This window comes from Cyrtonyx montezumae, unplaced genomic scaffold (assembly GCF_038088225.1).
Source record: "Cyrtonyx montezumae isolate F1298 unplaced genomic scaffold, pur_monq_1.0 scaffold_7, whole genome shotgun sequence".
Lineage (NCBI taxonomy): Eukaryota > Metazoa > Chordata > Aves > Galliformes > Odontophoridae > Cyrtonyx > Cyrtonyx montezumae.
The window spans coordinates 27,201,310-27,215,464 of NW_027072078.1; the positions used below are offsets into that span (position 1 = coordinate 27,201,310).

The 14,155-nt window shown below is 43.3% G+C and overlaps 1 protein-coding gene across 1 annotated transcript in view; it reads right to left on the bottom strand.

The window, feature by feature from the left end:
* Nucleotides 1-772: 772 nt before the first annotated feature.
* The window catches only part of SLC12A8 (solute carrier family 12 member 8), a 41,967-nt gene continuing 28,584 nt past the window's right edge, over nucleotides 773-14,155 (bottom strand). Inside the window, exons 8-14 of the mRNA XM_065750558.1 lie at nucleotides 13,746-13,833; nucleotides 11,001-11,147; nucleotides 7,928-8,573; nucleotides 6,988-7,085; nucleotides 5,879-5,996; nucleotides 3,885-3,945; nucleotides 773-1,618 (exon numbers count right to left, since the gene is read on the bottom strand). Coding sequence (XP_065606630.1) covers nucleotides 1,453-1,618; nucleotides 3,885-3,945; nucleotides 5,879-5,996; nucleotides 6,988-7,085; nucleotides 7,928-8,573; nucleotides 11,001-11,147; nucleotides 13,746-13,833 — 1,324 coding nt within the window. The 3' untranslated portion in view covers nucleotides 773-1,452. The remainder of the gene's footprint in view (nucleotides 1,619-3,884; nucleotides 3,946-5,878; nucleotides 5,997-6,987; nucleotides 7,086-7,927; nucleotides 8,574-11,000; nucleotides 11,148-13,745; nucleotides 13,834-14,155) is intronic.

Genomic DNA, 14,155 nt, shown 5'->3' on the forward strand with positions numbered 1-14,155 from the left:
ACACTTGCTAACGTTGTGGCATCACAAACACAGCATGAGCATCTGGGCAAGACTGCAAGGCAAATAAGAAACTATTTATCCTTCACTGCCTTCTGCATCTGTCCCTTCTGGAAATGAATCTGTCAAATCTACATCTAGCAACTTACAGCTGGAGGCTTAGAGAGGTATCTCATAAAAACAAATGCTTTCACACCCTCATTTCTTAAAAACCATTCAACGAATGCAAAGGAAATTTGGTTATAGATGATAATACAGCTCACATGGCTTAAAAGATAGAAGGATCTTTTCTGTATGAAATTAACTGAGCTGCAACTTGTTCTGGATAGATAATGCTCAGAGCTCGGTCCCAAACCAACCTTCAGGACTCGTGAAGCAAGGCTTCCCTCCACCCTTACAGTTAGCAATGTCAAACCCAACACCCCAGAAAAGATCAGCACACCCCTCTTCTCAAGTACTAAGAAGGAAAGTTGCTCTACTTAACAGCATACAACAGCAGCAATGAAACAGAAAGCCCAGGCATGACATACTCAGAAACAGCAGACACATGCACCTTTCCAACAGCGCTGGCCGAAACTATGGCACCCAGTGGGAAGAGCTGCTTGTCTCACTGAATCCCAGAATGGCTTGGGCTGGAAGGGACCTTAAAGCCCACCCAATTCCAATGCTCCCAGCCTTTGTTATTTATTTGTTCTTTTAATGTAGTGCTTCAAGATGAGTCCCAATGCTGATGTCTTTATTGCACAGAAACAGAAATAAATAATCTGGCTGAAGTGATCAGAAATTTCAAGATGGAAGAGGCAGTTTTTTCCAACCCCTTTTTCTTACGCATATGCATCTATAAAGCTCAGTACAGGATGAGCTTTAAGCAGAATTAGCAAAATGAGGCTAAATGTATCTTGGTAAGGCACTTCTGAATCATCTCTCCTTTGAGCCAAGGGATGCGCTATTTGGAGATAGCAGTCTTTTCAGGTCTTGGCTCTTGTTTCAGAAGGGATGTGGGAAGCTACTATGAAAAGCTCCTAAGGCATCACATCATCATTCACAGTAGAGAAGAGTTCACCTTACTGCATTGCTGCATATAAACACACAGGTTTAACTGCAGTTGCAAATATTATTTCATAATCCTCTTGCACTTGCCACTGACTCCGGCCTATTGTCAAACACCTTAAAGTGCCAAGATTTTGGTCATTGAAACGCTGAGGTAGAAAACCCCTGCATGACAAGCAGGTTACTTTTTTTTTTTTCCCCTTTAGGAGAAGATTTGAAACTTGGCCATGCTGTAGCTCATATAAACAAACAAGCCTCAAGAGTGTAAATAACTATTCACATCCTTCCCATATACATTCAAGTATTCCACAAAGCACGGCGGCAGTGACTGGCACTCATCAGCCCTTTCTGAAACGACAGCTTGCTTTTTGTTGTTTTGGTGTTTTTCTTTTCCATCCTCCAGCTTTACTGAAACTGATTCACAAACTCTTCTCTGCTGATGAGGGAGGACTGGTGGTAGCGATCCCTGGAGGCGAAGTCTGCGTTCTCCTCAGTGAGCTGCCTGGTCTCCATGCCCACTGTAGCAAAGGCTGGGGTCACCACAATCTGCTCCTTCGGCGACGGCCTCCTCCTGAAGGCACAGAAGCAGAGGCACTCTCATCACCCAGTGCCTGCCTTTAGTAGCCACGCGAACAGAGCAGACTGAAAATAGCACCTAGAGGGGCAGGCAGGGCACTCTGAGAAGAGTGGCATCTCTCCTGGTGCCCTTCCAGCTGATCTGGGAACATTATTCCTAGAAGGCACGCAGTGACTATACTCCAACCCCCTCCCCACCAAATACTGGAAAATATACATTTTCTTAGCAAATATACATTTCCTCTTTGGAATTGCTCCAAATGTTGGCTCTGCCACTTCTTACACTGCGCAGGAAAGGAAGGAGCATGAACCACAGCTAATGAAAAATACCCTTCTTATAATTTCCAAAGCTTTCATGTATGTCTCAATTACTTTTGGAACCACATAGGCCGGAAACTCTCTTCCTCTTTGAAATAAAAAGAGGAGACTTTCATTCAGCCTCTAGTTCTCAGAGGCCAAGTTTAAGAAACTCTTACTGCATGCTTGCAAGTCACAAATGGAAGTACCGATATCAATGACTTGGCAGTTTTTCATAGAACCATAGAATGGCTCGGGTTGGAAGGGACCACAAAGGTCATCCGCAAACCCTTGCCATGGGCACGGGTGCCAACCACTAAATCAGGCACTAAATCAGGTAATCAAGAGCCCCATTCAACCTTTGAGGATTTGGGGGCATCAGAGACCTACGGTTGCTTCCATGACTTTTGCACTTAAATAGGATGATATTTTACCTCAAATTCATTGACATGCCTTGCTTGGATTTCAAGAAGACAAGGCTTAGGAAAGACGTGCAAGTGATTTCAATGCCATTTCTTGTAGCATAGCAGAGGTGGGATAACTTCTCCCTTTCAATCCCTGGCCACCTCTCTGGGAAGTCAGCCAGCCTCCTACGGGAACCGTTTGACAACAGGCAGGAGACAGGGCTGAGCAGCACCAAGCGATGACCAGGAGGAAAATGTGCTCCATCATCATAACTGCACTGAGCTAAATTACAGGCAAAGGATCCAGCTGTACACCAAGGCAGAGCAGGACAGCCAAGTGCCTGGGATACAATGCATCAGGGTCTGACTCACTGTGCAATGAGTAATTCCGACAGCGCTTCCAGCACAGTCCCGTGCACCCTGTTCTCATTCTCACATCCTCACCCTTGGCCTTGGCTCACATTACGAATGCAGCAGACACTGAGAAGAGTGGAGAGATGGGGAACGGCCCCTCTTTCCAAATGAGATGAAGAATAGTGCATACCCTCAGGACACCCTCATTCCTGTTCTATGTGTTTTTTCTGCCTTGGGCTCTTATCCTGCTAACAGAATTGTGCAGCTTTAGGACGCTGCCATGAGAGGCAGCAGTAGCTGTGTGAAGGAAACTGTTCATGGCCAAAGAGGTTTGCTGAACAGGTGGGTCCTCAGGATAGCAATCCCATCCTACTCTTGCAGAGATCTCCTGGTCTGGTAGGGACAGTGATGGTTGGTGACAAAGGAGAGCCAGCTTGTCTACTCTTGACCGTGCCATGGACATACATCCATGGGGATTCTAAGAGAGATCCCAGTGCCTTCAGCTTTGTCTCCTGAGCTGTCTCTGCCAAAGGCATGTGGCTACATAATAGGGACTGTGAGCAAGGAGTTGGGAAGGAAGGCATAGGTACATGCCAAGTGCCTAAATACCCAGACCTTCATTTACTTTCAAGAAGCCACCAAATCTGCACACCCAATGCAGAGCAGCTTGTACTCTGTGGTATTCATTGCAACAGAAAAGAAGTCAACAGACTGAGAGCCTCAAATCCCATTGAACTGTAAAGCAGCAGAGATGGTCTCTACTGCCATGAGAATCCAAACACTATGGAATTAATAATTAATAGGATCAAAATGATTTAACAGAGCCAGTTAATAACCAACCATGCAAAAAACCCTGAGGTATTCTGGGAAGGAAAACTACAAGCTGTTTGCAGATGCAGTCCCACAGAAACTCGCACTGAGCAATTCCTTCACTAAAGAACTTGTCCATTGTATTTTCCACTGCAGCTATTGCAGCTTCCCCCCAAATTTCCTCTCTGAACCTTCAACCCAGCTGGAACATGAGTGCCTGTTCCACCATTACCACAGCCACTGGGCTAGCTGAAGCAAGCAACCCTATTTGCCATTAACTAAGAACTCGGAGGCTCCATCTAGGGAGATATGGACTGCTTAAGGTTAGAAGACATTCAGCTTTTACACACATTACTGGATCAGTGCCTTGATCTCTGCCATGTGATCAGTACCAACCTGCAAGAAGTGGTCAAAACAGACTTAATCCAGCTGAACAAACTGAAATTCGCTGCTGCTCCTACAGAAAAAAAAAAAAGGCACAAGAAGTCAGTAGGTTGTTAATTCCCCGATAATTGCATTTTGCCATTGAATTTTTGTATAAAATCCCAAACCAGCCTTCAGTACAGAAAGATTTAGTAATTGTGAGAGAACTTTTGAAGTCTTCCCAGTCATTTCAGCTCTTGAAGTAAGAAACTTACCCAAATTTCCCACAGAGAGCAGCTATCCCTTCCCAGACTGACAGCTTGTTAAAAATACCAGCAGAGCTGAGGCCAAAGCAAAGATACCAGGAGCAGTACCTTCTCCTCCTGAGACTGCAAAGCCCATTCCTACTGCAGAGATGGGAAGACTAAGGAGCTGTATGGCTGGCCTAAGCCAGAGTGACTGTGGTCTCACTGCTCCCTCCTAGCTGACCCCAGGGAGAGCTGGTTTAGCTTATTACATCAACACCAAGTCTTTTGGATTTCTTTGTAAAGTTAATTTCCTGCACTGGCTCTCTGCAGGGCAGACAAGTGTTGGAGCTGGTAGCAAAAGCAGTCCCAGAAGTTTGTGGCGAGGGATAGGGAGGAGAACAGGGACCCAACAGAGCCTGTTGGATTTGACTTAGGCTACTGGAGGCCAAGAGAAATGAGGAAGGATGTGTTGAAATCTTGGAGTGTTCCTGCGGCAGAGCTACCAAAGACCAAAGCCTTAATCTAGTCCCTAATCCAGAGCATCCCTCAACCAGCATCTCACAGCCTCTCTACACAGAGGGACCATTCTGTCTTTGGAGGACAACCTCATGGATCTTGGATACTGTGGCCACAAGACAACTTTCACTCTCAACCAAATAAAAATAAGGCCAAACTCTATTTTTTTTCTATCTAGTTCCATGCCCCCTTCCAGGAGAAGGGACACCTTACACTAGAGCAGGTTGCATAAAACCATCTCATCTCTTCTTTCATACAGATAAATAGAAACTAAGTTAATTGTAGTGTAAAGATTAGTGAGTGATATATTGATAGTTACTGAATGATAACTAATTTCTGGCTTCTTCCAGCACGGATTTCTGAAATCTGGTATCTACTTACAAAAATTTTTAATCTAGATAAATAGAGGTGGCTATTTCTGAATTGTTAAAATGACACATGAACTCAAGTTCTTCTGATTTCTCTTATCCATGTTTTCATAGGCTTTAAACAAAAATAGCACATCCATACAATTTGCACCCATGTACCCCCATACAAATGTCTTTATGCCCCTACATATGTGTGTACGTGAGCAGGCACATGCTGTACATGTATCACCCTCCCCCTTCAGAGAGGCAGACCAATGCAAATCTCTCCTGCTCCTGCTCCAAGGAGCTACAGACTCTCCTGAGCCGCTCTCTCAATGTGCTGCACTGTTTCATTTTGAACTTGTTTAAGCCTATCACATGCACAAACCTTTTTAAAGCCCTTTGCCTAAGAATATTTTCCCAGATTACGTTCCTGACATATTCAACCTGTTTAGATCTGGAATCAAAAGGCTCTCTTGTTTCGCAGTTATGAATGCTGAGATTTAATGAGATACTTGTCATAATTCCCATTTTCATTAAAGTTTTCTCAGGTGGGTTTAGATCGATTAATTAAGTTTATTTAAAAGTATTTACAACAGATTTTTTTTTCATTGTCGTGATACATTTGCAATCTGCAATCCCTGTGAACTCTTGGTGTCTGATTTTGCCATTTCTAGTGCAATAAGTAACACAACTAGCACGATGTTCACACTAACAAACTACTGCTAGCTACAGTTAGAATCAAATATTAAAGAGCTAGGTATAAAATGTATTGAAAATAGCGAAGAAATGAAATCTCATCCTTCCTTGTGCCAGCTGCATAATAAACATAAGACTCTCAATCTGTAATTAAGTGAAATTAAAGCTTAATGAATTTTTAAGCAGATTTAAATAGTATAAAGAACGCATAACTCACCCAGGGGGAGTCCTGGACTCACTTGGCCGATGTACAAATACAGAACCACCGCTGCTCCCAGGCTGACAAGGGTATAGATCCACTGAATGACAAACATTATGATGAGGGACACAATTGCCTATTGAAAAGACAAGGTTTGGGGTCACTCCAAGTGAGATAGTGCACTGCTGTCAATGTGACAGCATTATCCTGCTGAGCATTTCTCTTTAGGCATCTGCCCAGAGATGAGGATGTAACCAATGTTGCATGAGATCATCCCTGGAGGTGTTCAAGGCCAGGCTTGATGGGGCAATCACGTGGGTGGACGGACACTCCTGGTGCAACAGGCCCTCTGGGGAACCACATCATCTCCACAATGCTCCATGATGAGGAGCTTCTGGCCACACATCCAGGGATTATTATTGTTACTATTATTATTACCGCTCCAGACAATGACAAGCACTTAGAAGCTCTGTTAATTGCTAAGCCCAGAGAGTGCACTGGTGTACAACCTCCCAGAGATATCACCACTGAAGAGCAGCCTCCAGCATCCATCCCAGCAACCCACCCACAGGACTTCTCTCCAGTAGCTGCCTGAACATCTGAAGAGCGGGTGTCCAACTCAGTCTAAGGATTAAATTAGGAGGGGTTTGTGTGATGTTCAAAGCTGTTATATTTTACACACAGCTACGAAATCCCCATCCACGCAGCAAAGCCATATGGTTCATTCATTATGCATATCTGACCCTTTTCCTGTCATCTGCCCATTAATCCATCTTCCCAGGATGAATTTAAATGTCCTCAGTGACTTCAGGCAGAAGCTAGTTAGAAGTTATTTATTCTTTGAGCCACACATCTCTAACTTTAGAGAAGCCCTAAGATGGAAAACTTTGAATTTGGATCTTTTGTGTTTGTTTGTTTTTGCTCTTTTAAATAACAACATCTGCCTTTCTCTTAATTTGAACTAGGAGGTGTATGCTCCACTGAGTATTTATTTCAGTAGGTAAGCTGGGATAATAGAAACACAAAAGACATTTTAAAATGCTGTAGTATATTTACACTGCACTAAGTGATGAACGTCCTTCCATGTTTTACAAACACAAACCAATGTTCAAAATAAAATTACTTACGCCCGCAAAGGAAACCCAGTAATTGCAGAATTTGGAGTAAAAGGATTTCTGAATTTGCTGAATTTCCAGCTCTGGATTTTGGTGCCTTGCAGATGATTCTAGAGGATAAAAGGGAAGAAAGAGAGATGTTATAAAGGAGCTGGTGTGTCAGTGTTTTCTGCTTTACGCTACCAGGTTGCAGAAACCAAAACAGAAATTCTAGCTGACAGCTGGGCACAGCAGAGTTTAACCATAACTTCTAAAATGAAAGCAAAAAAATCGCATGCAGGAAGGGGAAAAAAAGAAAGAAAAAAAAAAAGGAGTTTACAGCTCTGGTAATGAGTCCATTTTAAGGTCACACACATTTTAAGGTCATCGTATGTGATAGAAACCAAGGCACAGTTTCCATATTTCTAAAAGAAGAGAAATATAACATTTCATTGACTAACGTTGATAGAAGACTACTGATCTGAGACAACAACCTCCACTGTAAACAGTATCAAATGCCCACAGTGCCAACAAAATGAATTCAGATTCTTAGCTGTGGATGACAGATCCTCCTGTAGCGTGGGGATCATTTCATTTCGATAGCCAGAGCTTCAGGCTCGCAAAGCTCCATCCCTCCCACCCAGCATCATGGTGAAATAAACCCCAAGATAATACTCAAAACCTTTTTAATGCACAGCATTAAGAACACATTTGTAGAATAATGAGTATGCAGTAAACAACCCTACACTAAATACAGTCCTGCCTGCTTTCCTGTGATTAATCTTCCATAGGAAATTACATTGGAACTTCTCCTGTGATTCATTATGATGAACTCTGTCCTCACCTGTAATAAAAGATATTATTGCTATGAATCACCTCATGACAGTCCCATATAAAGCTAGTTTCTCTCCTGCCTCCAGGAGGACTGAGGCTGTAAATCATTCCCCGTGAGTCCCTCTCCTGCAGCCCTCACCTTCCATCCCACGACCAGGGACCTCTGGTGCCTTGCTGCAGAGCTGCTCCCCATGCTCAGGTGGCCCCTGGGGATCAGCAGCCGGTGGTGACCAGCACGGTCCCACTTCATGGTGCTGGTTTTTGGGTGGGAGCTCTGCGGTCTCATCCCAGCCACAGCCAGCTGGAGGAGCATCATGATCAAGATCCAGAAGAAAGCTGTCTTGTAACATTTGCTTGGCTGGCTTCTTTGCTTTTTTCTGTCTGACTTTTTGCATTAGATTCTCGGCTCCTTCTTTTTTGCCAGCACCTGGCTCATTACGAAACGGTTTAAAGAGCTGGTCCATGTCTTTTCTGAATTCCAGCAAGGTGCCATTCGATCTGCTTTGAATTACACCATCTGATGCATGGCTGGAGGGCCTGTTGATAATCAAAGGCTGGGAAGATTGAGGAGGCTTAGCGTTTTCCACCAGTGTCTTGCCAGGTTTTTGCTGAATGTTGTAGCTCAAGGAGATCGAGAAATAGGAGTAGTCTACAGCAATATACGTCAGCATGAAGTTGATGGTCACTATTGGAGCAAGAACGTTCACTTGCCCAATGAAGACGAAAGCCATGGTGATGAGGCTCGTTAAGCAAATTGCAGCCACTGGAGTCTTGTTGGGTCCTTTCTATTGCATCAATAAAAGAAAATCATTTAAATTAATACTTGTGAGGCTCAGCGTGAGGATCCCCCTTAGCTCAGCTGTAACAGGAGAACACCCCAGCAGTCTGCAGGTACCCCGTTAGTCACAAAAGCACCCTCGTGTGTGCACAGAAGAGGCTCGCTGGCTTAATAAATTAAAGAGCAGACTGGAAGCCAAGAACTGCTGAGCTCCTACCTCACCTCTGATCCTTACTCAATCTCTGTCTTTGGAAAATTCATCCAGTCTCATCCTATATCTCCATGGTAAAATATTAAAGCAGCAATAAACCTTCAGAAAGATTTGTGGGGCCTATGGGAAGCCTGAGCTGTGTTCTGGCAATAAAACATGTTAATTACAGTTAACTGCTGATTTCTAATTTCTCTACAGGACCCTACATTGCTGTCTGCTCCAAAGGCTTCTCACAAGTTTTAATCTCAGGTCTACTATGCCCTCCTGCTAAAGAGTCAGCTGACATGATGCTAAGTGCTCATCAAAGGACATTTGGGATGTGGTTTGTCCCAAACAGGCTACTGCTGGAAAAATCAAGCTCCATTTCTAAAATTCTCACTGTTTGGGAGTTTTTCCAGCAGCTTACAGCCCAGAGGAGGCACCTCAAAGATGGGCTGAAAGGTGCAATTCCAGCTCTCTTACACCAACAACAGCACAAGAAGGGGAACATTTTCCATCCTACATTTTCATTTACTGCATGTTCTTCTCTAATAAACACACAGCTCAAATGGAAACTATTTCTATTTTCTCCACACTTACTTATTAATAGAAAAGGGGACCGGTTCTGGACCTTACGCCTTTCCACAATGAAATGAGAAATATGTCTCAAGGATAAATGAACTTGGTTCTCAGAAAGCATCTTAGGTATTAGAAAGACTTACTGAGATAGGGAACAGATGGTACAATCTCAGGATGCCTCTGGCTTAGGTTTAACACTACAGAAAACAATGGTGTCCTTCACATTAACCAGGGTTATACTGCCTACAACACTTTCCTAAACCATGGAAAAGAAGAACTGATGTGGAACAGATTGTTAAGGGCAAACTACACTTATTAACTCTCCATGAACCAAATCTAGACAATTTTCAAGGTAGCAGAGAGAAGGAAGGGGAAGGTGATCCACCTTTAATTTCTCACCTCTTTCTGACTATTTCACGTTGATGCACTTTGCCCAGGGTTCAGAGCAGAAAACACTACAGGAAAGACAGATAACTGCCAGAGAAGAGAGGGAATCAACTTCACAGTCCTTGGGCTAAATGACTGACAGTTTGGCAAGGGTTGCCACGTGGAGAACAGTCTGTTCTGGGATCGACTGACAACTGTCCTCAGTAGCTGGAAGGCTTTGCTGTTGTTATCATTCCTTCTTCTCCTGTCATTATTTCTATTATTCATATTTCTGTTATTATGACTTTATTTTTCAAGAATTACACTTAGAAATATAAAAATAGGAAACCATTATAATTCTAAAACTAAGATATTTTAAAACACTCTAATTTCAACATTGTACAATATTTGTTCTGCTTTTATAAGCTGAAGAAGCAAAACCACCTTAAGGTTCTCCCAGCTGCTCGCTGCAGCTAGGTGCTGCAGATTATTTAGAGCAAGGGAAATTCTTTTCCCCCTGTTTAGAAAAAGGAAAATCCATATGAAATACTTTGATCTACATGCATAGCCCATGACTACACAATCCTTAGTGGCTGTTGCTTTGGCTGCTCTCAGTGAAACAACTCATGTGAGTGAGGATTACTTACTGGGACAAGGAAAAAGCCTCTTGCTATATTCAAAGCAAGGCTTTGTTTAAAAGCAGCCCTCTAAATTAACCTTTCAAATATATTCTCCCCATTATCTCTACAGAGTCCAAAAGGCACCTCATCCTTCTCTCCAGAGTGCAGAAACAGAATCCATTGTGCTGCAACCAGTACTCAGCTATCATGTCGCCAAAGAAGACAAGAAGATCTCAAGGAAAAAGAGCAGGAAAGAAGAAAAATAGAGGAAAAAGATAAAGAGGAAGCTACCATCCATCCAGACAAAGCTTCAGACCTCTGCCCTGAAACGGCGGGCAAAGAAAAGTGAGGTGCCTCAGTCACAATTAGGATCAGTGTGGGTTTAGATAAGGTGTTTGAAAAAAAAAAAAAACGAAAAAAAAAAAAAACCAACCACCAAACCACACTCAAAGTTGTATCTCAAGTAGTTGTCTTCCTGGAGACATCTCAAAAGAAGTGGGACCAAGGGAAACGGTCGTGCAGCCCAGGAAGGGCTGTCCATGTGCTCAGAAGGGACAGACAGTTCCAGGGCAGGGGCACAGACCCCATCCCACAGTACAGACATGGAGAAACACTCCACGTATCACCAGCCTCCCTTCAGGTTAGGTTTTGCAGCAACTTCACTGGAAGGGTCACTAACCCCGCGTCCAAGGAAGGAGAGCATGGGGACCACGTTCTCCTGGGCGATGCACTGAAGGATTCGGGGAGCTCCATAGAGCCCTCCCATGCAGGAGGCCAGGGATGAGATGTACAACCCTAGCAGAAACAAGAAACCCACCAAAGATACCTGGAGGAAGCAGAGAGAAGATAAAGTCAATTATTTTGTTCATCAAAGACCTGTGAGTGATTTTAAATGTGCATTTTCAGAGATCCCCTATATTTTATAACACTGCAGAATGACCTGAGCAGAAAAAGCAGCAATTTAACTGGTCTGTGGTATAAAGTGCAAGTAATTAATATGGGAAAACTGCCCCATAAAAAGTAATTTAAAACTGAACATCCTGTATTAACAGAGCCATTTGACAAACCCATATCCAAGAAACTCTTTGTCACTTGGAGCAATAGCAGCAAAGCAGCAGCTATTAGATTCCACTTAAGTAACTGGAAGTGAGTTTATTTCAGGAGAGATCACTTATATACAGAGCACACCATACAGGAAAAGCTACCCAGGCTTCCAACTATCCAAAACAGGAAGACAAACCCCTGCGTCCCAGAGGGGAAAACCAATCCTGAAAGAAAATCTGCAGCAAAACCAAATCAAACTTGCCACTTAAGCAAATGGCATCCCAAAAAAACATGCTCCAGAGGATATAATACAATGACCTTTCTTTCCTGTCTTCAACGAGCAAAGAATTTCCTCCGGCATGTATGAAACTTCAAAACCTTTAAAGCCACAGTGCTACTCACTACAGATGGTTTTATTGCCTGGGATATATAAGTTGCCCAACTGGGCAGCACAAAGTGAGGGCAGCAAGTTGTGAGCCAGGCACAGCCCCCAGATGCTCAGCCCAGGCCTGACCTTTCTCACATACCCTATAGTTATGGGCAGCTTCTGCAGGCTGAAACACAAGTTGTCTATTCAGAGATTCGAGAGTTATTGTCTCAGTTTGCTAATAACAGGGTTTTAGCTCAGTTTTCCGTGGGAATACTTGTTTTCACTGTGTTTGCCAGATATATTTCAGAACCGTACTGATTCCCTACTACTCAGATACACAGTGTTGCTTCTCCCCACACAAATCCACTTGCCTTGGGAATTTTATCTTTCGGGACAGAAAAAACTTGAGGGGACGATTAGCAGCTGTCGGCTTCTATCAGATGAATGGGCAGACCCTGGGTGCACACGTTTGACAAGCAGAAATTCCCAGCCCCCAAAAAACTGGTCTGGTTTAGGAAACACTTGACAGAAACAATCAGTTGTGCCAGACATCATATATTACTTCAGCATCCCCAAAAGCTTGCATTTAAATGTACTGCTTGACATTCAAATCAGGGTTAGAGGGGAAGAGTCCCTTTCACTGAGGCTGATGAAAGGTTTTGCTGTTGGTTTTAAGCACAGAGAGTATGAATACTTCGTAAGAAATTGGCACTTCTGGCTCATTAAGAAGGGAGATTACTGAATCTCATTTCTGTGTTAGCCAAGCCAAACAAGCACTGTGAGGAAGAAAAGCAGCCTCTCTCTCACCTGCACCTGACAGAAACGGGGAGCTGGCATGTTCAGTGTGCCACAATCACATTCTCCCTCTCCAAAGTCATTATAATATACAGGTTTGCTTGTAGTCAACTCAGAGAAGCCAAACGAGCATTAGGATTGTTCCACTAAAGGGAGTTTGTTTGGGTTGTTTTTTTTCTCTGTTTAGTTTTTGATACTTAAACATCTTCAAGATTCACCTACTGGGAGATTTTACAGTTTTTCCCTACAGAGGGTTTTAATGTATGTATTCAAAAATCTCTTTCCCTTCAGCATGTTCAGTTAAAGGTACTGTTTCATTACCGTACTTTTCATCCGCTATATCTGCCACATTTACTTAACAAATACATTGCATTAAAGGTAAACTCATTCTTTTTTTCCCATGAAAAAGAGAAGATGTTTCACCTTCGCAGGAAGTCATAGGAATGCCACCATTAATTCAGAGCTTACTTTGGGGTCTGGAGGAAATCTCGGGCTACAGTTACACACTTGGAGAGAAACAAAGCCAGTATCAAACTGACATTTCAGATTAAAGCATTATAAATTAAATGGATAGATAATATCTCAAAATAACCACAAAACAGTGTCACGTATTGTAAACCCATTATTCACTGTATAATAGGAAATTAGCCCTTCCATATCCCATCTGCAGCAATACAGAGTGGCACACCAACATCTTTGCACTCTTTTCAGAGGCCAGCAATGAGTTACATTGCCTACACTACAACACTCCTTCACTCGCATACACCAACATGGGATGTCTCAAGTTCTCCAGTCCAACTACTCACACAGTCTATGTGATATGAGAACCTAAGCCTCACTTGACTTAGTACAGATAAGCAGTGGAGTTCCTTAGAGATTTCAATTTGGCCCGAGCTTTCTCTGATGAGAAAGGATACACTGAATAAAAGACAGCATTTATCACTGGACCATATTAGCATACTGTGGCTCTTAAAGCCATTTGCTGAGTTGATTCAGCACTAAAGACTCAGCATTATTGGATATGCTGGTGAACGCAAAGCTATTCAAACCAACTGTACACTAGGATGTGCAAGAGACAGATCCCCTGAATATCAGTGAGAGATGAGCACTCAAATTTCTTAGGATTTTGGAAAAGCTCAAGCATACAAAAACAGAGAAGGCCCCAACTTGAAAACCCCATCATATAACACCTTTTTATACACAAAATCAAGTTACCTTCTCTGCTATCATGAAGTCGTAGCGGAGAGACTGACGGGTGCAAATGGCTCCTAGCAAAAAGACGAAGACCATGTAGAGAAACCACCTGCAAACAACAGAACCAAACCATTTTCTCCAACCAGACAAGAGCAGTGAGCACAGTGCCCACCAGCAGAGACAGAAGAAGGCTGAGTGCCTGTAAGCTGGGTTTTCAATCATTCTATACTGGTTGGCTCTGCATGGCAGGATGTCACCACCGTGCTCATCCTGTGCCCATCACAGCGAAGCAGGGACAGCCATGGCATGGCAGTACAGTTCCCCTAAGGTAAGGAACCTGCACATCCTTGATGTGCACATAGGGGAACTAATCCGTTCGTGCTGTATGCATGTCCCCTCATCTGGGGGACAGCGCCAGGTTTACCACCTCT